This window comes from Pteropus medius, unplaced genomic scaffold (genome assembly GCF_902729225.1).
Source record: "Pteropus medius unplaced genomic scaffold, Ma_sr-lr_union100, whole genome shotgun sequence".
Classification (NCBI taxonomy): domain Eukaryota; kingdom Metazoa; phylum Chordata; class Mammalia; order Chiroptera; family Pteropodidae; genus Pteropus; species Pteropus medius.
In genome coordinates this window covers 54,414,462-54,437,069 of record NW_024349800.1, presented here as the reverse complement: position 1 = coordinate 54,437,069, position 22,608 = coordinate 54,414,462, and the positions used below count along the sequence as shown (strand labels likewise).

At 47.2% G+C, this 22,608-nt stretch overlaps 1 protein-coding gene and 1 pseudogene across 3 annotated transcripts in view; both read left to right on the top strand.

Annotated features, from left to right (window-relative positions):
• The first annotated feature begins 1,395 nt into the window (after positions 1-1,395).
• On the top strand, positions 1,396-10,319 carry LOC120621548 (b(0,+)-type amino acid transporter 1-like; annotated as a pseudogene).
• Positions 10,320-21,389: 11,070 nt separating this feature from the next.
• Positions 21,390-22,608, top strand: part of RHOB (ras homolog family member B) — a 2,973-nt gene continuing 1,754 nt past the window's right edge. Inside the window, exon 1 of one of the 3 annotated variants that reach the window (XM_039887764.1) lies at positions 21,390-22,092. In XM_039887764.1, coding sequence (XP_039743698.1) covers positions 21,787-22,092 — 306 coding nt within the window. In that variant the 5' untranslated portion in view covers positions 21,390-21,786. Of the gene's footprint in view, positions 22,588-22,608 lie in introns of those variants that run through there. The other 2 variants (XM_039887765.1, XM_039887762.1) reach the window with 2 other exon arrangements.

Sequence of the window (22,608 nt, the reverse complement as noted above, 5' to 3'; positions counted from 1 at the left end):
CAGCAACCACTGACAGCGAAGCCTCTTGCATCTGTCAAGAGCTTTAGTGATTGCACACATACGTGAGATCTAAGTAGCCCAGATGGCTGGCTTGAGCTAGGTCAGTCTCTTTCGGAGACTGCAAATACATTTCTGCCCACTTTGGGTGCCAGCATCTTTACCCGAAATGCCAGTGAGTTCCACTGACCTTTCTATAACAATACTAGTCAAGGTTCTATAACCCGAGATTTTAAAAATATAAAGATCAATAAAAAAAGTTATATACTATATTCTGAAATGAACGCCATTCATAGATTAATGCAATTACGCATTAAATTAAATATATAATATAGAAATATTATACACACACACACGCACCCCTGAAATTAGGGAACTAATGGAACTCTTAGCTAGATAGTAATGGCTAACATTTAAGGAAAGCTTACTACATGTCATACACTATTCAAGCTACTTAGAATAGGCTGTGTCAGAGGTCTCCAACTTTTTCGGCACCAGGGACCAGTGCTCCTATGAGAATCTAATGCCTGATGATCTGAGGTGGAGCTGAGGCGGTGATGCTAGCGCTGGGGAGCGGATGCGAATACAGATGAAGCTTCGCTTGCTCACATGTAGCTCACCTTCTGCTGTGTGGCCCAGTTCTTAACAGTCCATGGACCGGTACCAGTTTATAGCCCGTGGGTTGGGGGCCCCTGAGCTGTATTATTTAATCCTTAGAGCAGCTCTATGAGGTGGGTATTGTAATTGACAGATGAGTAGGATGAGGCTCAGACACTTCGTCCAAGGTCACACAACAAGGGACCAGAGGTAGGATTTGAATGCAGGCAGTCTCATCCTAGACCTCATACTCTTGTCCACCTGCTCCCTTCCTGTTAGGGGAACAAGCTCGGTCCTGCACTGTTTGGATCCTCTTTGGTCATCTCAGTTCTTCTTTAGAGTGGAGCTCATGAAGTTTTAATTGGAATCCTGAGAAAACAGGGATTTTAATGCCGTGCTGATAAAACTGTTGTAGAAATTCTTAGGTTCCGGATGTGCTATCGCTCAGCAATCACACTGTCGGCACAGAGCACTCATCTAACTGTTATTCCACACAAGTTTCTGTAGAATTGGGCAACAGGGATTTCTGCTAGATTCCTCTTTCCTTGACTTTTCCTGGGCTACATTGGCCAACAGCTCCTGCAAGCTGCCTGTCCTGGGGTATGAGTAAAATGGGGGTTGGTATATCAGTGAAGGCTCAGAATCTTCTAAGCATCAAGCCCTAGCTCTCTGGCCTCTGGCCAGGGTTCCTCAGGCACTAGAATCATTAACTCCTGCAGGAAGCCCACAGGACAGATAGACATGTATCAGAGCATCATCTGCTTTTGCTGAACTGGACATAGTGACTATTGAAGCTCTGAGATGGAGAGAAGTCAGGAGAGAGATGGTGGTGAGCGGGTGGCAGGGCAGGAGCCCGGTGGTGGGGGGCTGAGGCTATGGAGGGAGATGGGCCTGCGGAGCGCTATGTCCCTGATCACTGCTGTATGATTGGCTCTGGCATCTTCATGTCACCACAGGGGGTCTTGGTCTACACAGGCAGCCCCAGAGCCAGTCTTGTGGTCTGGGCAGTCTGTAGCCTCCTGGCCGTGCTGGGCACCCTGTGCTACGCTGAGCTGGGAGCCCTGGTACCCGAATCTGGTGGGGGAGTATACCTATATCCTGCGAACCTTTGGCTCCTTGCCAGCCTTCCTGGTCATCTACACATTTGTGCTGGTGGGTCGACCAGCCTCCATCGCTGCTGTCTCTCTGAGCTTTGCCGAATATGCAGCTCCCTTTTACCCTGGCTGCTCCTCACTGCCCCAGGCTATGCTCAAGGGTGTGGCTGCCACTTGCCTCCTGCTGCTGGTGCTGGTTGACTGCAGGAGCTCGCAACCTCGATGACAAATGTGTGCATATTTGCCAAAGTGTTCTCCTTGCTGGTCATCATCAGGGATGGCGCGGTGGTGCTGGGCCAGGGCCGAGGCTGCACCAAAGCCCTCTGTCCATCTTCCGCAACATGATGCAGCAGGCTGGATGAATCGACATGGCCTTTTCCCGGGGCTTGTGGTCCTCTGATGATGGGAATAACTTCAGCTATGTGATGGAGAAGCTCAAGAATCCACAGGTGAGTCCATGATACTGCTTCGGGGGTGCGAAATCTCTGAGCATCAGCGGTTCCAGTTATTGTTATTTGAGTTAACCAAAACCATGAGAAATTGGCTGAAGACACTGGCTCCCTTCTAGTACTCACGGGACCTGAATGCCAGCCACTGTCTACTTTGATTAGTCTGTGGAGTTCTATAAATAACAACTTCTCAAGTAAGCAGAGAACTTCATAGTATCTTTGAACTTTGTAGTGTCCCCAGGGTTCCATTTTGCTGCCTTGTGAGGTTGACGTCATTTCATTTTTCATGTGGGAAAACTGAGGTTTAGAAAGGGGAAGTGATTTCAAGGTCACACCGCTAGTAAGAGGCCATGCTTGATAACTCAGCTCAATATCTCCAGGATTATTCTCTCTGGAACATTTTAGTAGAGACTTAATTTATACTTGCCAAGGCATGGGAGCCACTACAGGACATAGCAGCACGGTTCGGGGCAGGGAAATGGGCCAGTTCTGCCTGGCTCACCCACTTATGGACCTGGGGCGAGCTAGTCATTGGCCTGGTCAGAGATGGATTTGCAGGGCCCCTTGGGAGGCATTTGGAACATTTGGACTCTGGGTCACTAGGAATATTAACTCCTTGCTATAAATATATTTGCCCAGGATGCTATTTGTTTTCCTGTTCCCCCGAAGGAGTTTTAAATTCTCATAGGATGAGAACTGCCAGTATTTTCCTCTCTGTCCCTTGGGTTGGCTTAAAAGCCATGGCAGCTCTCAGCTCTCAGCAAAGGCTCCCTGGGAGGGGGTTTGGGAGACATTCAGAGGAGAAGAGGAGCTTGAAGACTGACGTCTGAGAGCAGAGAGAGCCAGGAGTTCCGGGACCTGGTTTTTGTTCCTACATTAATTCCTTGTGCTTCTGTTCTTTGTCTCTAAAGTGAGTGAGGTCACAGTGACTGCCCTGCCTACCTCACAGGCCTTTGGAGGATCGAATGGTGCCATCACTGTAGGCGCTGCCCAGGGCTCTGAGTGCCTTAAACAGTTGTACTGTTGTATTTTCAGGTAAATGGTTAGTGTGCGCTAGGCTGGCTCTGGGATGGGGTGGGGACCACAGAGCAGGGGCCTCGGCTCATTATGTTCACAGGGACGAGACCCCTTTCTCTCTGAATCCAGGCCCTGGGTTCAGAGCTGCTCCAGAGAAAGAGCCAGGGGCCCAAAGATAAGTGTGACGAGCTTCCATGCCACAGAGAAGGGACTGGCAAGCTTTTCCTGCAAAGGGTCGGAGACTTAATATTTTAGGCTTTGCAGGCCCAACGGTCTCTGGCACAACAACTCAACTCTTGTAGCATGAAAACAGCCATCAATAAACCAATGAGTGTGGCTGTGTGCCAGTAAAAGTTTAATTACAAAAATAAGCGGTGGCCTGGCTTTGGTCTATGAGAATTAGTTTGCAGACCTTTGCTGTTTACTGAGTATTTTTGACAAAACTGGGTTTCAAAGCAAAAACAAAGCCTTTCCTCTGAATGCTGGGTGGGCATTTAAACTCCTGGCTCTAACTCTGCTCTTGGAAGCACATGCTAGGCTAGGTGTGTCTTTGTTCATTTCACATTATTTTCCAAGGAACTGCAGAGCCTGTGTCAAACCTGGGCCAGCCTCTTGCCCATGCAACGGGCATTTGAGTGAAGAATTAAGGTTTATTTACTCGAGAATAAAACCAGGAAATCTCTCTGTTCTTGTGGTGTCTTTGCCAGAGACCTGTCCATGGCACAGCTCAGGGCTCTGTAGCTGTCACAGCTCATTAGCTGGTGTGGGGATTGCCCAGGTTGAGTCAGGTTCAGAAGCACACCAGGTCCCATCCTTCTGACTTGGCGTGAGGGGTTCCCAGGGATGCTGAACTTTCAGTGCTAAAAGCCAGAAAGTCCCAGGCAAACTGGGATGAATAGGTCACCCTACCTGGCCCTTGCCCTCAGGACAGGACAGGATAGGACACGATGGAGCCTTAGATACAATAAAGCAGATGTGCTTGTTGGGGAGCGGTCTCCACTTGCTGCTGGAGCTCGGACAAGGGAGATCTCCATGAGGCAGAGCAGTCTAGAGAGCTTCCTGGAAGAGGAGGACTAGAGCTGAACTTCAAAAGGCTGATGCATTTTGTGGCAAAATAGCCACATGGAAGCAGTAAGAACCTGAATCCAGAGACCAGAAAGAACAGGGCATGTTTGTGTCTCAAGGAAATATGGGGGTGGGGGGAAGGTTGTGAGGATAGGTCCTGAGATCCTACTTCGTCCTCAGTGCCCCCAAGCCCTTCCTCTTATATTCTCCTCCAATCTTTTCCATGGGCAGAAAGCTCTGGAAATTGCTTTTTATAAAATATTGAGAAATGGAAGATACGTTAATCAGGGGCAGATACTAAAATAGGAGAGGGTGCTACCCAGTGGTGGGAGGAGCTCTGCCTAGGACCACGGCACAGCCCCCCAGGGACAGCTCTGTGCCGAGTCTGAGAGAGGCCTTCCTGCATCTTGGTAAAGAGCGACCTCGTCTTGGTTGCGTTTCATGTTGCATCGTGTCGGTGCCATGTTCTGGGCTCATCAGGGCTTGCCTGCCCCTCTCAAGGTAAGCAAGAAGACTTCTGGAGAAAGCCCCCCAGGAGATGGGGGGGCGGGTACCACGGACATGCTTCCTACTCTGGAGTCCGAAGATGTCTATCCAGGGTGGCCCGAGCCTGGGGAATGTTGGGTTAAGTTCTGTGGGTCCCCAGAGAGGCCCCTTTTCTCCATTTGCTCCTGGCTTCAGAATGATGTGCAGGGCTAGGGGCGTGGAGTAGGAGGGAGCAGTTTTCATCCACTACTCAGTTTTTATTGAATGCCTGCTCGAAACATTCAGCGGGTGAGTGTGGGGCACCTGGGCCCACAGCCCGTCTCCAACTGTCTCCTTCACTTCCTCTTCGTTGACCCTCACACCTTGTGGAGAGAAAGAACAGCAGGGAGTCCCATATTACAGATTCCCAATGATCCTCGATTTCCAGCTGAGGCCACTGAGGGTCAGAGTAGAGCCGGTGGGTGTAGCGGCCCTCAGTCATGGCCTTAGTCCTGCGGACCCAGAAACTAGACAGGGTTGGCGTGGTGGGTCCTGGAAAATCCCAGCTGGCATGATCAGTGAACAGACGACTGTGGGCATCTTTAACTGTCCTGTCTCTTCTCTGTGCCTCTGCTCTCGTGGTTGCCCCTGCTGGAACTCCCTCCCCTTCCCACCTGCCCCGATCGCGTCCGTTCTTCAAGGAAAGCCCAGCGTAAGGCCCTGATCATTCTGGAAGCTTTGGTGATGGCTCCTCTCCCTTCCCATCCCTGTCAGCCCCTCTGTACCTCCACTGTTCTGATTGGTTAGCGGTCTCCCAGCACATCGGCCCGTTCGCGTGTGCAGGGACTCTGAGCCCACGGAGGAGGGGCACACAGCCCGAGTGCCCCCAGGGCCTGGCACATGCTCTGTAGCCAGGATGAGCTTGGCGTTGCACTGTTAAGCTTGTTTTGGGGGCTTGCGAAGGACCTCACCGCTTAATGCATGGCCTCTTCTCTCTGCCTCTACAGCGGAACCTGGTGTGGGCACTGACATTCTCTGTTCCCATCGTCACTGGCCTGTACATCCTGGTCGACATCAGTTACCTACTAGTGTTGTCACCCAACGAGATCCTTTCTTCCGGTACTATGGCTGTGAGCTGCAGGTGAGTGAGTCATGTGATGTGTTCCTAGGCCACTGGGCAGGCGTTCAGGATGGGGAAGGATAATGCCCCATGTGTATTTCAACTTGCCTCTGATGTCTTGCTCGCTCCATTTCCAAGTGGGACTTTGCAGTGGTCTTCCAGGTTGCTGCCAGAGTTCCCTTCCTTGATCCTTCTGTTGTCCCAGGAACGAGGTTCTGGGGGTCTGGGCCTGGCTGGTGCCCTTCGCTGTCACACTCTCAACATCTCGGTCTGCCAATGGGACAGTTTTTCAGCCAAGCTGTGTAGGAGAGAGGGCACATGGTGAGAGACAGGGTCTGGGCTGGCAGTGGGCTGCATGCTGAGGCTGCATCTGGGGCTGCAAAGTGAAGGAGATGATGTCCGACCCCTTCTTTATCACCTTTCCCTGGGGCAGAGATGATGGGCTGTTGTGCACATCAGTAGTGGGGAGCAGTGGGGAGCAGAGCCAATGTGTACCTTCTTGGCCTCTTCCTGAGGGCACTCTCTGTAGCATTGTTAGTTTTTGCTCCCATAATGCTAAACGGTAGACAACCCCTAAAGCTCAGGGCTTCAAAAGCAGAACATTTGATAGGCCCTTGTTCAGGCTGGGCTTGTGTTCAGATCTTCTCTTTCGTACTGTGAATCCTTTCTCATCTCAGGGACCCAGGCCAAAGCAGCAGGGACTCCTGGGGCATGTTTTGCCGTGGCAGGTGCAGGGGCTCAAGAGATCAAGCCGAACCACACAACCACAGGTAGAGCCACTGCTGTGTCGCTCCTGCTTGCATTTCATTGGCCGAGCCCAACATCAGTGAATGAGAAACTATATTCCCCCCACAGAGGTGGGGAGAGGGAGTATTTAATGACCAATGATACGGTTTTACCACAACAGCCTGCTATCCCGCTCCGTGCTCCATCCACATCTTTTGGCCCTCTCCCCGCTCCCGTTCCCCCAGCCCTGTCTCTTTTTCTGTCCTGGGGGTGAGAGGTCATAAAGCCTAGCTCTCCCAATCCAGATCCTAGGAGCTATTGAACAACAGGCAGGGAGGAGGGACAGGCCCCCATATTCACCCTGAACCTTCATCCAGGTGAGCCCAGCTGCAGGTCAGCACACATGGATCGTGCTCCTTGCTTCTTGCTGACACCTGGCTTTGCTCCCAGGTGGACTTCTGTCCATGGTTCATGTGCATCGTCCACACCAGCTCCAGCTCACTCTTCACTGCTGCTTGGCTTCCAGGTGGTGTCCCAGGAAACTCCAGCACCATCATGAACTTCTTGAGGCAAGTGAGACTGTCTTCACAGGCTGAGTATCTTGTGGCCCTACATACACACGTGTACATGTGTATATAAATACGTGTATGCACACTTCTGGAAGTCTCCTATGTGTGTGGACATTATATATAATATTTACCACACTTACCCACTTCCAGAAGCCCAGGCTCAGGGCTCCTGCGCATGCACACACAGTTCAGCTGTTCTCTCCCAGTTATGGCTCCAAAATTTAGTGTGCCTTCCTTCTCTTGTGCTCTGTTTTAAAAAATTCAGTGAGACGGATGTTTCGCCAAGAGACAGACGAATTAAAGGCTTGTGTTGTCTTTGTCATTTTTTTCTTATTCTTTTATTCTGTTGCTAAAAATGGATTAAAGACTATTCGGGCTTTACTCACACTCCTGTAGCCCTTGGCTCTAATGTGATTTTTTTTCTCGTAGTCTGTTCTGCATTCTGGACTGTGACCCAACGTATCTCTGTTGAACTCAGGGCAGACCCACAGCCAAGCTGTGTAGGCACAATCAGTGATTGCATCAAAGTGAGGAGATGATCCGACCCTCTTTATCACTTTCCCTGGGGCAGAGATGATGGGCTGTTGTGCTATCCAGTTGTAATTGTATAACCTCGTTTAAAGCTGGTTTAATGGGCAGATTCTTAAACCAACAGGGAAGCAGAATGTCTGAATGCAGAGGGAGTTTTCAGAGTGATCTTTCAAGCATCACATGTCTCCTCTTTTGTTGTCATAAGTATAATTATTCTTCTGGAACAGGATATGCAATGCTCGCTGTGACTTTCTTCAGAACATTCAGTAACAGACGTGGTTTTCCTTCTTATCATTTTCCCATGAGAAAAAATAAATCATTTTATGGTGAGAATAAAATTAAATCCACGGTGACTGTAGGGGGTCCTCAGCCTGAGATTGGGGAGCATGACTGAGAATGTCTCAGCACAGAGTGAGAATTCAACGAATTCATTTCATCTCAATTAGTACCCAATATCTTTGATCTTGACCACCTCAAGATATGGTTCGGTTTGGACCTTGCCTCCGAGGTTAAATGGTGTTTTCATTAGCCCTACATCAGCCACTTGACTACTCACATACTGGAGAAGCAGAAGCCAGGGTTTTGTCCACCTGTCACTAATTCTAAGGTGGAGGGATCAGCTATGAATGTGCTTGTCTCCGAGGGCAGCCCAAGCTTCTTCGAGATTCCACCACTCTCTTTTTTGAGAAATACAGACACTCTTCTGTCCCTTTGACAGTTGTCTTCCTCTCTCCAGCCAGGGAAGTCAGAGGCTTGATCAGGAGCCACGTGGGTGACTGGGCTTGTGTGTGTGCCCCTTTGTCCTCNGGTGAGACATTTCTATAATTTACAAAGTGGTCCACCCCGATGAGTCTAGTACCCACCTGGCACTATACAAAGTTATTACATTATTGACTGAATTCCCTATGCTGTGCTCTACATCCCCATGACTATTTTGTAACCATCGATTTGTACTTCTTAATCCCCTCATCTTTTCACCCATCCCCCAACCTTCCTCTCATTTAGTAACCATCAGTTTGTGTTCTGTATCTGTGAATCTGTTTCTGTTTTGTTTGCTCATTTCTTTTGTTCTTTAGAGTCCATAAGTGTGATTATATAGTTATTTGTCTTCCTCTGTCTGACTTATTTTACTTAGCATAACACCCTCTAGACCCGTCCATGGTGTCGCAAAGGTAAGATTTCGTTTTTTTGTATGGCAGAGTACTATTCTATCGTATATATGTACCCCGTTTTCTTCATCCAGTCTTCTGTTGATGGGCTCTTAGGCTGCTTCCATATCTTGGCTATTGTGAATAGCACTGCAATGAACAGAGGGATGCATATATCTTTTTAAATTCGTGTTTTGGATTTCTTTGGATAAATACCCAGAAGTGGAATTGCTGGGTCATAAGGTAGTTCTATATTTAATTTTTTTGAGGAACCTCCTTACTGTTTTCCATAGTAGCTACACCATTTGCAATCCCACCAACAGTGCACAAGACTTCCATTTTCTCCGCCTCCTGAACAAAACTTGCTGTTTGTTGGTTTATTGATGATACCATCCCGACAGGTGTGAGGTGATATCTTATTGTGGTTTTAATATGCATTTCTCTGACGATTAGTGACGTTGAACATTTTTTCATATGTCTATTGGCCATCCGTATGTNTTATAGAAATGTCTCACCACTATGCTGTATACCGGAAACCAATATTAAATAATACTGAATGTCAACTGTAATTGAAAAATTAAAAAAAAAAAAAGAAAGAAAGGAAAGGCAGAGAAACATTTAGATGGTGAGATTAAAGCGGGTTGGAAAGATAGTCACTTGGCAGAGCGGAGCACCCTGCCTCACCCTCACTTCTCACTGGCTGAGTCTCGCAGGCGTGTCCCAGGCTGTCCCACGGGCCCTGGGGGTTGTGTGAGGGGCAGGCAAGGCTGGACAATCCTGAGTTACTGCCTTTCTGCGGTGACCCAGCTCCAGGAGCCCATCTCTGTCTGTGATTCATTGATCCTGGCGCCACTCACCCCTGCTAGTCATCACGGCCCAGAGAGTGGCCTCTTGCGTGTGAGCCTCACACAGGGAGAGATGCCATCCCGTCTCCACGGACAACCAGTCTGCTCTAAAGGTGGCGTCACCAGCTTCGCTCTCTAACACTGGGGACGTTCCCCTGGCTGGCCTGCTCTGGGAGTGTGGTGGGGCCTGACTGGGCATCCCAGGGAGGATGGAGGGGGTCAAGTGAGCATCTTTTGGCTCAGATCCTGGGGGGCCCTGAGTGAGGCGTTCGGGCTTGAGTTCCACTGCAGCTTTGGAGAGGAGAGTGATGCTCTGGCAGGTGANGAAAATCACAATGTAGACCCTTGGGGTTCTGGAGCGAGGCCATGCCCTGTGGGGTGGAAAACTAAATGTCTTCTGAAAAACAACTTCTGAAGTGTTTCTGGGCCCCAGAACAGACAGAACCTCTGAGCACGGGGCACCAAGTGATCACGCAGCTGGAACCACCCGTCGAGTCCTGTCGGACTGACCAAGTCACAAGGTTGAGCGGGCCCAGCGACGATCCGCAGTGGGATGGCCGTGCTTCATCTCTGAGTGTGAGCGGCACCAGAGGGCACAGCAAGCAGAGACCTAGAAACACGATGACACCACCACAGCAGTCTCAGCGCCCCTCCCGCATGCCCATGGCTGTAGGGGACCTGAACCCATCCAGCTGAAGGCAGAGGAAAGAGTCCAACCAGGCTTCACGAACAGCTTTCCTCGGTTACGCGGGCGTAAGCTGAAAACGGATGGCGGCTTCTCTACAGCCTCTAAACAACTACATAGCTGAGAGCATAATGGAAGTTGCTTTTCATTCATTTATTTTCGCATTTATACATTAATTTCATCTATCCATTCCATTCATTCTCTCATGAAGCACCTGTGGTTTGGACCTGCCTCCTGCCTCCTCCAGTAGGACCTGACACTTTTATTTGTCTTCTCTCTAGCGCATCTCCAGCACTTACCTTTACACGAGATCTATTCCATCAGCATTTAAAAATGCTTAAGTCTCTTTCATCTTATAGGAACACAAAACTTAAACTCTCTCGGAAAAAATAAAATAAAATAAAACGAAACAAAACGTAACTCCACTGCCTTCTGTATCTATTGCTCATCTCTCTTCTCTTTACAGCCGAACTTCTGAAAAGAATGGACACCTGCTGTCTCAGTTTCCTCGTAGTCCTCAACCACGTCTTCCAGTCAGGCCTCCATGCCGGTCACTCTAAGTGGCCCTGTCCTCCCACATCTCTGCCATGTCTCCATTCTCTCCGTCTCCACTGCACCAGCCTGACGCAGGCCCTCCTCACCTCCTACACAGGTGTCTGTGGATACAGGTGTCTGTGACAGGCTCCTAACTTATCTCCAAGTAACAATTTTTGTTCCTTGGGTGCATCCCCTATATGCCAACCAGGACGATCTTTTAAGAGTATAAATCTTGGTATTTCACATACTGTATTAGTTTGTCAGGGCATTCATAACAAAATGGCACAGACTGGGTGTCTCAAAGAGCAGAAACTTATCTTTTCACAATCCTAGGGGCTGTGGGTCCAAGATCAAAGAATTGGCAGGTTTGGTTTTTGGTGAGAATTTTCTCCTTGGCTTAAAGATAGCCACCTTCTCTCTGTGTCCTCACATGGGTTTCCCTCTGCGCATGTTCTCTCCTGGCATCTCTTCCTCATCTTACGAGAACACCATCTGGGACCCAAATCTTTGCTGTACCTATGTGGTCTCTGAGGTCCTGCATGACCTGCCTCTTGCCTGCTCTCCGGTCTCATCTGGTCAACCCTCCCTTTTCCTCTGCTGATTTCTCAGTTCCTCAAACATGCGGGCTTCTTCCCTAAGTACCTGCTGTTACTTCTGCATGAAATATTCCTCTACCGCCCTCCCCCACTGCATTAGCCTGTGTGATGCCTATTTATTCCTCAAAAATTAGCTCACATGTCTTCCTCAAGGAAGTTTCTGATGACCCCATCGCCAGGTCAGGACCCTTGCTTATATGTTCTCTCTGCCTGCCTTACTTCTCCGGTGGCACTTAATACCATTGTAATTAAATCTTTAACTGTATAAGTAATTGTTTCATACCTCTATCCCTTCCATAGAATGAAAGCTCCGAGATAGGAGAGACCATACCTGTTTGCTTCACTGCTCTATCTTCAGCAGGTAGCACAATGCATTATTTATACAGGTGCTGAAAAAGATAGTCATTTAAAGAGCTAAGGTTGAAGGTAATTTTCTTATTGGACTTTTAGGTGAAGAGAAGAACCAGCAATCATCATTATTTTTTAAATAATTTAGAATTAAAAAATTAAAAAATTATTTAAAATTAAATAATTTAAAAACTCTATCCCTCTGTGAACCTCTTTCTTGCCAGGAAAGCCAGGCTGATGAGAATAATATCATGACCTATTTTGGAAATTGCAAAGAAGACTCTGGTTAAAATCTCAATGGCGAGTGTTGAATTTCCATCTCTGCCCAAATTGTTCAATCTTGGGAGATTGTTTTCAAAGATGGCTGAAGCAATTCACCCCATGTTTCTTTGCAATGTCCCATGACTTTGCTGCCCTTCTAACAAGAGGGAGTGCCAACTTGTATTCCCCTTAAATCTGGACTGGTCTTGTGATTTGCTTTGGCCAATAGAATTGGACAGAAGTGATGTTATACGAGTTCCAGGCCTTGTCCACAAGAGTCCTTGGAGCCTCTGCTTCTACTCCCTTGGAATGTTACCTCAAGACCACTATGTAAGGAAGCTGGGTGAGCCTGCTGGAGGGTGAGAGACCAAGTGCAGGGAAGTGAGGGCACCCAGCCGACAGCCAGCACCGACCCCCAGACCTCTGGGTGGGACCCTCTTGGGCCTTTCAGTCCAGCCACTCCTTCAGCTGAAACTAACCAGGTGAGGAAGCCCAGGAGTGACCAACAGAGGAACTCACAGAATTGAGAGGATAATAAACATTTGCCGAGTGGTTTATGACCTAAGAGTGGCTGAGTAGAGCATCGGTCTTGATTTCTGCATGATAATCTCATTTCCGCGTCTCTAAGCAGTCATGCCTGCCCTCCTGACCCTCTCATTGTCACACGCAGTGTGAATCATCAGAACACTCTAGAATTTCACTATTTCCAACTGTAAATCCAAATGGGAAAGCAGGCAAGAGAAAATGGTTCACAGCAGGGTCTCTCCATGTGACTTCAGCTGGGCCTGGATGTAAGGGCCTTGTCAGGGACCACATTCTTGGAAAGGTGGCCACATTCGCTTAGCTAGGACATGGGGCTCTCAAGGTGGAAGACAGAGACACATCTCATATGCCCTCGGCTGCAGTTTCTAAACTTGAGATGCAACCCAGGAATTTTGTTACATAAAAGTCTTTCTCTTACGACATAGGTAACCCAGAAAGTCACCCACATGTACACACCGGCCTAATTGACTGCAGCATTAATCATTGCCACATTGTTTATATTGGAAAAAACATGGAAATAACCCAAATGCCCAAAAATAGGAGAATGGATAAATGTTTACAAAACGGAATATGATACAGGTAAAATGAGCGAACAACTACATGCATTAACATAGCTAAATGTCAAAAAACATCACTGAATAAAAACAGCAAGCTGCAGAAGTTATTAAAGTACGATACTATTTGTGTACAAATTTAAAACATGTGAAACACCACCATATGTTCTTTAAGACACATTCATATGCAGTAAAAGAATAAATATTTGCACGGGGATGATAAACAATGTGTTTGATGGAGGGAGGCTGGGGAGGACTTGGGAGAAGTATGCAGGAATTTCATCTGTACCAAAATGATCTGAAATAAATACGGGAATTTCAAAAATTAGCAAAGCTAGGTGGCAGATATTATTCTCTATATTTTACTTGTGCTTGAATCATTAGGTGATTAAAAAATATGGACGGTCCCCTTCCCTCTTCTTCCTGGCCAGGCATATCTTCCCTACAGTCCACTATCTTCAACATTGCCTTGCTGACAGATCTCCTGCTGCTTGGGGTAAAGTAATACAATATAAAGAGGTCCATGGCATGCTTACTTTTATTTTATGACAATAGAGCTTTAAGTCAGGGAGTGTCAGAGGGGAAAAAAAACTGTCTCCAGGGAGTGCTGTTTTCCCAGTGTGGGCTCAAGGACCGATTATCACGGAGGAGTGAATGACTTTGGCTGGACTTCTTGCACCGCCTGTGCTTTGCCAGGCCCGCTGGGAGGTCTCACACGCAGGATCTCTCTTGCCCCTTCACAGGGCTGATTGTGTTTTCTTAAAGAATGGCAGGCAGGTTCCGGGAAGAAGCAAGCACTTCTCAAGCTGCAGCTTGTATCGTTCTTACTAAAGTCCCTTGGCTTAAGCTAGTCATATGGCCAAACTCAGACTCATCGTGGGAGGGGACCACACAGGAGTTGAATACAGGAGTGGGAAGGGTGTTGTTTGATGAGGGCCAGCAAAGTAGCAATATACCATTTAGCTCATCCCTTCTCTGACCTCCTTAGGCCCCTCCTCTGTGCCTACCCATTACAGCACTTACCACACCAAACTGAAAGAGTCAGTTTAATTGTTAGCTATTTATATGTATGGACCGGAGCTCCTCTGAGGGCAGGGACTCCTTCTACTTCCTCCCTGTAATCTATTGCTGGCACAGAGCATGTTTGCATAATGAATAATTGAGTGAGAGCAGCAACTGTCATCCCTTCCTTATCTGCCAAGTTCAAGCCCCGTCTCTACCTCATTTGGATGTAGGCAGTTCAATAGCTGTGCAATGCTAAGTATACTGTCCCTGAGTTCCTTAGAGCATGGCAGCTAGGTCCTCTACCGAGGTCCTGGAGTACCGGAGGCACCTAACACTTTAGTGGAATGAATGGATGAATGAATGAATGAGTGAACTTCCTAGGCATATTACTGAGATTTCCAAGGTATAAATGTATCAGTGTCTTTCTTAAACATGCACTGTGACGGAGCTGAGCGGAAGTCACGCATCTCCACATTCCACAGAGGAGGCAGTCCCATTGGAGTTGTGAAGAGATTTTCCAAGCTTTCCTTTCTGATGGAGGATCCTCAAGTAGAACAGTTCCTTTAGCTGAGCCATGTTCCACCGACCTGTGTGGCTGGAGCCAAAGCAGAGGCCCCAGAGGGTGGGGTGAAGTGTATCCGTCACAGCCTCCCCTGGTTCTGAGCGGTGGCTCCTAATATAGGCTCCATCTCATGCTATCAATAGCTCCAGACACAGCTTTGGTTGGTAACACCTTGGAGTGTGGAAACCCATTGTGAATTCAACTCCTCCCCTATTGCAAAATTCTGACATCATAAGAGAACACAAGAAGTGAATCATCCCTGAATAATATACTTCGATTAGATCATTTGTTTTATCTTTAAGACTAAAAAAACAAAAAAAAAAAAGAAAAGAAAAGAAGAAGAGAGAAAACTTGGTATTACTGCCTTCTGGACTGACATATGGGGGAGACATCTCCCACCCCGCTGAATGCGAACTCCCTCTCAGCTGTGAAAGTAGCTAATTCTTACTTAAGACCACACTTTGGAATATTTCATCCTTTGGACCTCAGTGTAAACAACTCAAATAAAAGTAGGTCTTGAATGATAAAGTTAAATAAAAAGGATTTTTTTGCTTTATATAAGATGTTTTTTTCCATTTAAGGAAAAAATTAACAATATTATTTTCTGCAAGGAAGTCCCTTTGATCTGTTAAACATGAAATTCATCTGGTCAGGGGCCACAGACAGATTCTGTTGGCCAAATCTAGCCTGCTCTGCCTGTGTCTTTGTTGGACAGCACAGTTGTTTGTTTTTAAACTCTGAACTTCTCTAGTCTAGTTACAGCATGTTCTCTGCTTCCCCACAGTTTCCACTGCTGCCTAATGTCTTACACAATTACGCTACCCTTGGGTCCCCTGTGGACATTTGAGTTCTCAACCCCAGGTCTCCCTCTCATTTTACAAAACTGGGACCTAGGAAGGATAATTTGACTAAGGCTGTTCAGCTAGGAATTAGAAGGCCTAAAAAGCAGGTCTCCAGGCTCTTGGCACGAGGCTCTCTCTCTTCTCCTTACTGCGTGTGTGCGCACCACATTCTGGTAGTTTTGGCTAAATTAACAAATGTATGTAGCTTTTGCTAAATTAGCAAACGCATGTGCAATTTCAGCATTCACCACAGAACCTGCAAGCATTTGCTGGGGTGGATTTTGTAATAACAGCACTTATGCAATGACAAGTTCTTGTGACCTTCCTCTTTCCTTTCTGGTCTCCCATTCACAGGCGGGAGATAAACCTCACCCAGATGCTGTCATCAGCCAAACCTCATGGTGGAAGGGGGAAGGCACATTTTTGTAATTCTGCCTACTGGTACTTCTCCTTCCTCATCAGATGGCTCGGGGTGGAACCTTAAAATCCACGCAGTAAATGTTTCAGATAATGCAAATGGGCATCTTTTTCTCCTGGAAAAATCCATCTTGTTATTTAAGGCCTTGCTCAGATGTGACCTCCTGTGTGAAGCTGGCACGGTCCTTCATTTACACATTGGTGATATCACATCCCACAGCGGGGCGCGTGTGTCTCCTTACATGTTGGTCCTAAGCCTTATCTTTTGTGCTTTCACCTAACCTTCTCCACGCCCTCCTGTCAATCCTTGGTTATTGAATTGAATTGAGAAGATTGAGGTCAATATGAGAGTTCCAGAAAACAATCTATAACCCCGCTTTTCTACCAAAATTGAACAAGGACTAGATTTTGATTCTCTTTTTTGGAGAGGAAATAAGTCTCCATGCAACAAAGCCCTAAGAGCCTCTACTTGTCAAGAAAGCACCGCCTAGTGTTGGGATGAGAGCTGGACAGGATAGAGATGGGGCTGCTGCTTTGTGGGGGATACATAAAAAACACCGGAGGTACCTGGTCTGGAAAGCAGACCAAAGTGGGACAAGGAGGCTCCAGAGGGCCCCAAACCACAGTGTTCATCTGAGCGTCTGAACGTCTCTGAAACCCAGCAGTAAGTTTAGGACAAATAAAAGGATATCATACCTGTAGGAAGATTAGGGGTTCTGAGGGGGCTCATGTAAAGTTGACTCCCGAGAGGATGGTGAGTGAAGGAGTAGCCAGGGAGCCACGTGAACTTGTACATTTTAGAGCAGTGTGGTCCAATAGAAATATAATGTGAATGGCATGTGCAATTTAAAATGTTCTAGTTGTCACATTAAAAAACAACAATATAAAATTAACCCAAATATATCCAACTTATTAAATCTCATATATTTAAATACATATCTACTGTACCCCAAATATTATCAGGTCAACATGTAATTAATATAAAAATTATTAATGAACTATTTCACATGTTTTTCCATCTAAGTCTTCAGATTCAAGTGTTTATTTTATAGGTACAGTTCATCTCAATTTGGACATTACATTTTCATTGAAAATACTCAATCTCTATTTAGATTTCACAAACTTTTCAGTAGGGTAAAGGAGATTCACATACCTAAGTTGTTTTAAACATACATTAGATAACATTAAAAGTTTCCCAATAACTGAATTGATATCAGTATTTATTTTTTATTTATTTTATGGTGGTTCATATCAGTATTCATTTAATTTTTTGCTTTATTGAAATATCTTTGATCTATGACACTGTGTAAGTTTCAGGTATACAATGTATTGATTTGATACACTTACATATTACAAAATGATTACCGCCATAGCATTAACAAACACTTCCATTATGTCACATAGTTACCATTTTTTTTTTTGTGGTGAGAACATTTAAGAGCTACTTCCTTAGCAACTTTCAAGTATACAATACAATATTATTAACTACAGTCACCATACTGTATATTAGATCCTCAGAACTTATTCATCTTATAACTGAAAGTTTATATTCTTTGACTAACATCTTTCCATCCCCCTATATCAATTTTAAGTTTAAATTTAATGAAAATTAGATAACATTAAAAACTTAGTTCTTTAGTGACACCAGCAGCGTTTTAAGTGCTCAACAGCCACATGTGGCTAGTGGTTACTGGATGAGACAGTGCAGTTTCAGAGCCAGCAGGAGCTGCCCCAATTGCCTACTGTCTGCTCCCCTTGGTCTGGCCCGGGCTGGACAGACAGGGGGTCCGATCAGAGTTCAATGCCCACATTCTGAAGTTTAACGGTCTAGCTGTGGTGGTTTTCCTGTGAGCCCAGCCTTCTCCGTCTAAGGCCTGGGTCACACTGGGTCACAACCTCAGGGCAGGAGAAGGATGTTTTACCTGCTGTTGCTCATAGCTGGAGATTCAGAAAAGCAACGTTGACTGCTCAATTTTGTAACTTGTGGCAGAGTGGGCCCCAAACCAACCGGATGGGATCACCACAGTTTTTCCACGAGAAATAGTATGGCTAGTTCTAGAAGAGCCTGTCCCTTTTTAAAACTCATTTCATTGAGTTGAAATGTTGACAATTTTCCTAGAGACATTAAGCTACTCCTTAAATTAGAAAAAAAATCAAATGACTGTCAGGAATGGCTCTCAGTAAGTGCTTATTAGCAAATGAATTATGATTACTTCTAATTATATCGGAATATCTAATAATGGCTTTCTTTAACAAAAATTTCAAATTTATTTATTTATTTGATAATGGGATTCTTAACTGTGGAAATAAGCTGATGGTTTTGTGGTTAACGTTGTTTTATATTTCTGTGCATTGTAATTACAGAAAAACGAAGTGCATTGTTTTCTAAACTATAGAGATTCCATAGCTTTTATCTCTTTCTTCTAAACTCATTTTTAAGCTACTATTTAACTAGAAAGGAATTTATTTTTTATAAAAGTGTATGTGAAAGAGTTATATGTGTGTATAAATATATATGGGAAGAATTTTTAAAGAATTTTGTAAAACATTCTTTAGGGTTTTATATTCCATGAATGATCTCAAAATAAAAAGTCATAAAATGCATGCTTTTTATAATCATACATATGTACTTTTTTTTTTCTTTTTTCTTTTAGGAAAAACGAGCAAACCAACCTGTAAGGATGGCCACAAGGTGGTGCTAAAATCTAATGAACATTCCAGTCTCTGGTCTCTGGGAGGAGTTGGGGGGTGATTTACAGATCTGCAGGAAACACTGGACAAAATAAAGACCGAATAAATTAAGCTGAAGATTAGAGATAGATTAATAGCCTCCTTTTTTTTTTCTGAAGGATAATTTCTCTCTCACAGTCGTATGGGTATCTGTCATACAATGAATTTATATGTCAATAAAGTTAATTATTAAAATGATTTGTCCTCAGAGACAACGCGATCCTTGCCTTCCAGTAGGATTGTACTTCGAAGGGGGTGTGGAGGCAGGGAGAACAGTGTTTGGCACATCATCTAGTTTGGAAAAGTTTATTCTGTGAGTCCAGCAGTCTTTGAAGTAGTCAGTCTCCACAGTGCTTGGATTAGACAAAAGTATCCCGGACAAAAAAAGAAAACAATGAATACCATGAAAAGAAGTGGCTGCAGAACATGAAATTTTCTATTTGTTTGCTTTGGCATGTTTACCAACTGAATATTTTTAGAAATTATTTCGATATTGAGATCAAGCTTGGAATACCTGATATAATACGTCTGAGAATCAGGAAACGAGTGAATTAAATCCCTCTTCCTGACTCTTTGTATTTCAGTTAAAAAATATATATATATAGCTGCAAACTTTTGTTTGATTTTTAAAAAGTATTTGAAGCTTAAGAACATAGCTAAGGTTCCCAAGCTATATTAAGACCAAGGAGAGCAGTTTTAACTATACATCTATAAAAGGTTTTGAGTAAAAGAAGAAAAATTCAGATACGAGTTTTCTAAAATGCTAACTAGAAGAAAAAAGAAAGGAAGAATTTCCAGATCGGAGCCCTAAATCAATGATCATAAAAACCATCTCCCATGTGATCCTATTGTGGAAAAATTATTTACTTGTTGACAGTTCAGTTCGTTAAAGCTGAAAAACAAAGCAAAACAAAACAAAAAATCTGGGCATTGTGTGGTGCTAATCCAGTGTGAAGGAAGCACTTTTTGGTCCTTTGAATGAGATGTTCTCTATAGGATGGGCTCTAGGGGTTAGTGGCACTAATGTCTTATTTGACTGGATTATATCTGTGGTGTCTATATAGAGACTTAGTTCTCAACTTATGAATCATAGGTGAAAACATCAGGGCTCGGTTCTATCTGGTTGCATGGGTTTGGTTGGATAGATAAGGCGGAGTCTGTAGTTTGAGATAAGAGACTCTCAGAAGGTTTCAACTGAATTCTTGAGCATTTAGGTGAATTCTCCACAGTCATTTACTGATTCTTGCTTAGTGTTGTACATTGTGCTAGGTCTTCAGGTGCTGAGATAAGACAGAATCTAAGAGCTTCCAGTCTTAGAAAGTGAGGCAGAAATATGAGGCAATAACATCATCATGATGTGTGTGTGTGGGGGGGGGGGGTGTCTCCTTCTGAAATATCAATAAACATCCTCCTGCTTCCACAACGGATATAGCCCAGTCTGCTCTGTTGGCGCTCTTAACCCTCCATGATGGGAACCAATCCAAATTTCAACTTTCTCCGTCAAGCACAGCCGCATTAAGCTATTTCTTGCTCCTAGAGTTTGTCTTACTCTTTCCAACCTCTCTGCTTTTGTTCATGCTGTAAATCCTTCCTGAGGCCTCCCTGTCTCCCCTCCATCCTTCCCACCTCTTCTGTCCTTGGAAATCCCTTGACTTAGTCTTTCCTGCAGGATCCATGGGATGGATTAAGTCTTGGTGTGTAGCAGGAACCTAGGGACCTAGCACCCCACATGACACTAACTCGCTGTGTCCCCACCCTCAAATTTCTTCCTCCACACCCCCTCCATGGGCCTCAGTTTCTTTCTGACAAATGGGGTAAGGGGTGGTTAAATTGTACTGCACTATATACTTCAGACGACCGGAATCCGAATTAATCATGCAAACCAGGGCCGAGGCTGTCTTCTTCTGCGCGGTAACTTCCTCCGAGTGGACAAGAAGTTCTGCAACCAGCTTCATCCTTCTCTTTTCACTGTTCTTCCTTCTTCCAGTTTTCACCTAGAGACTCAGCCTGGGGGCCAGGAAGGGAGCAGGCAGTAGGGCTCGGAAGAGCCAAGAGACTGGCCCAGGTCACAGTAGCCTCTCAAATCACTGGGTCCAAACCTAGGGCTGCCCCAGGGCTAGTACCGGGTGAGGGGGATGGGGTAGCAGACTGCCGGGGCGCGGGGGTGGGGTGGGATGGGGGAACTTCTAAAAGGAAAAAAACCTAGCTTGGAAACAAACGCGCGCGTGTGTGCGTGTGTGTGTGTGTGTGTTTAAAAACAAAACCAAGTTAAAAGACCCGATCTCTCCCCCTCATGTCCGACCACCCTCTGGGAGTTTGCGAGGAAGCCAGGCAATTTTGAGTGGGAAGGAGTCGCCCACGCCCCACAAAGTGCTGCCTCTCTCAGCCCCGCGGGCTCCCGGCAGCAAGCTCCCGGGCTCCGGCAAGGAGCGTAAAATCTGCGGCGAAGAAGGGAACTCTGGGGTTGCCAAAGCCCGGCAGCACCAGCCCTGGCGCAGGCTCCCCAGTCGCCGCCTCTCCCAGCCCTGCGGCCTGGGCCATCAATCAAGTTCGTCCGGCCCCGCCCCTGGGCTGCAGCGAACGGCCAATCAGCGCCAAGCTCCGCAGCGATGAGCTCAGTCGGCTCGCTTCCCATTGGGCAGCTATATTAAGAAAGTGGCCGAACTCTTTAAATAACGGGCGCTAGGGCCGCAGCCCGCATCTGCCACCGCAGTCTGGTCGGAGTCTTGTGTTTTCCTGTACTCTTGGCGAGGCCTAGAGAGGCTCGGGAGACAGCTAGGCCGGGGTTGCTGCTCGAGCCACTCACTGTGTGAGCACAAAGGCGCCGACCCGGGGTCCGGGACGAGAGGAGCGGCCACCGCCTGGGAGCAGCGCGGAGACGCACGGTGCGCCCTATGCCCCCGCGCCCCCACCGCCCCCGCCGCGGCAGCCCGAGCGCACCGAGTGGACGCGCCACCGCGGGGCCTGGGTGCAGCTAGCGACCCTTGCCCCCAGCGCGCAGCCCGAGGTGAGCAGTGAACGGCGAGCGGGACGGCAGCGAGGCGTTCGCGGGCCCCCTCCTGCTGCCCGGGCCCGGTCCGCTCATGGCGGCCATCCGCAAGAAGCTGGTGGTGGTGGGCGACGGCGCGTGCGGCAAGACGTGCCTGCTGATCGTGTTCAGTAAGGACGAGTTCCCCGAGGTGTACGTGCCCACTGTCTTCGAGAACTATGTGGCCGACATCGAGGTGGACGGCAAGCAGGTGGAGCTGGCGCTGTGGGATACAGCGGGCCAGGAGGACTACGACCGCCTGCGGCCGCTCTCCTACCCGGACACCGACGTGATCCTCATGTGCTTCTCGGTGGACAGCCCGGATTCACTGGAGAACATCCCCGAGAAGTGGGTGCCGGAGGTGAAGCACTTCTGCCCTAACGTGCCCATCATCCTGGTGGCCAACAAGAAAGACCTGCGCAGCGACGAGCACGTCCGCACGGAGCTGGCCCGCATGAAGCAGGAACCCGTGCGCACGGATGACGGCCGCGCCATGGCCGTGCGCATCCAAGCCTACGACTACCTCGAGTGCTCGGCCAAGACCAAGGAGGGCGTGCGCGAGGTCTTCGAGACGGCCACGCGCGCCGCGCTGCAGAAGCGCTACGGCTCCCAGAACGGCTGCATCAACTGCTGCAAGGTGCTATGAGGCCCGCGCCCGCCCGCCTGCCCCTGCCCGCGCGGCCCCTCCTCCCGGGCCCGTACCCCCCAGGACCCCACCGGACTGCCTGGAGTCTGCCTTCCCGCTCGGCAGCCGTGGCCTGGCAGCTGTGGCTCTGGCGCCGGGAATCGGCGTTAGAGGCACCGGGCACCCCCTTTTCAGTGTCTGTGTGCGTCCGGCTGTGTTGCACAGGCCCAGGCGCCCCGCTGAGTGCCAAGG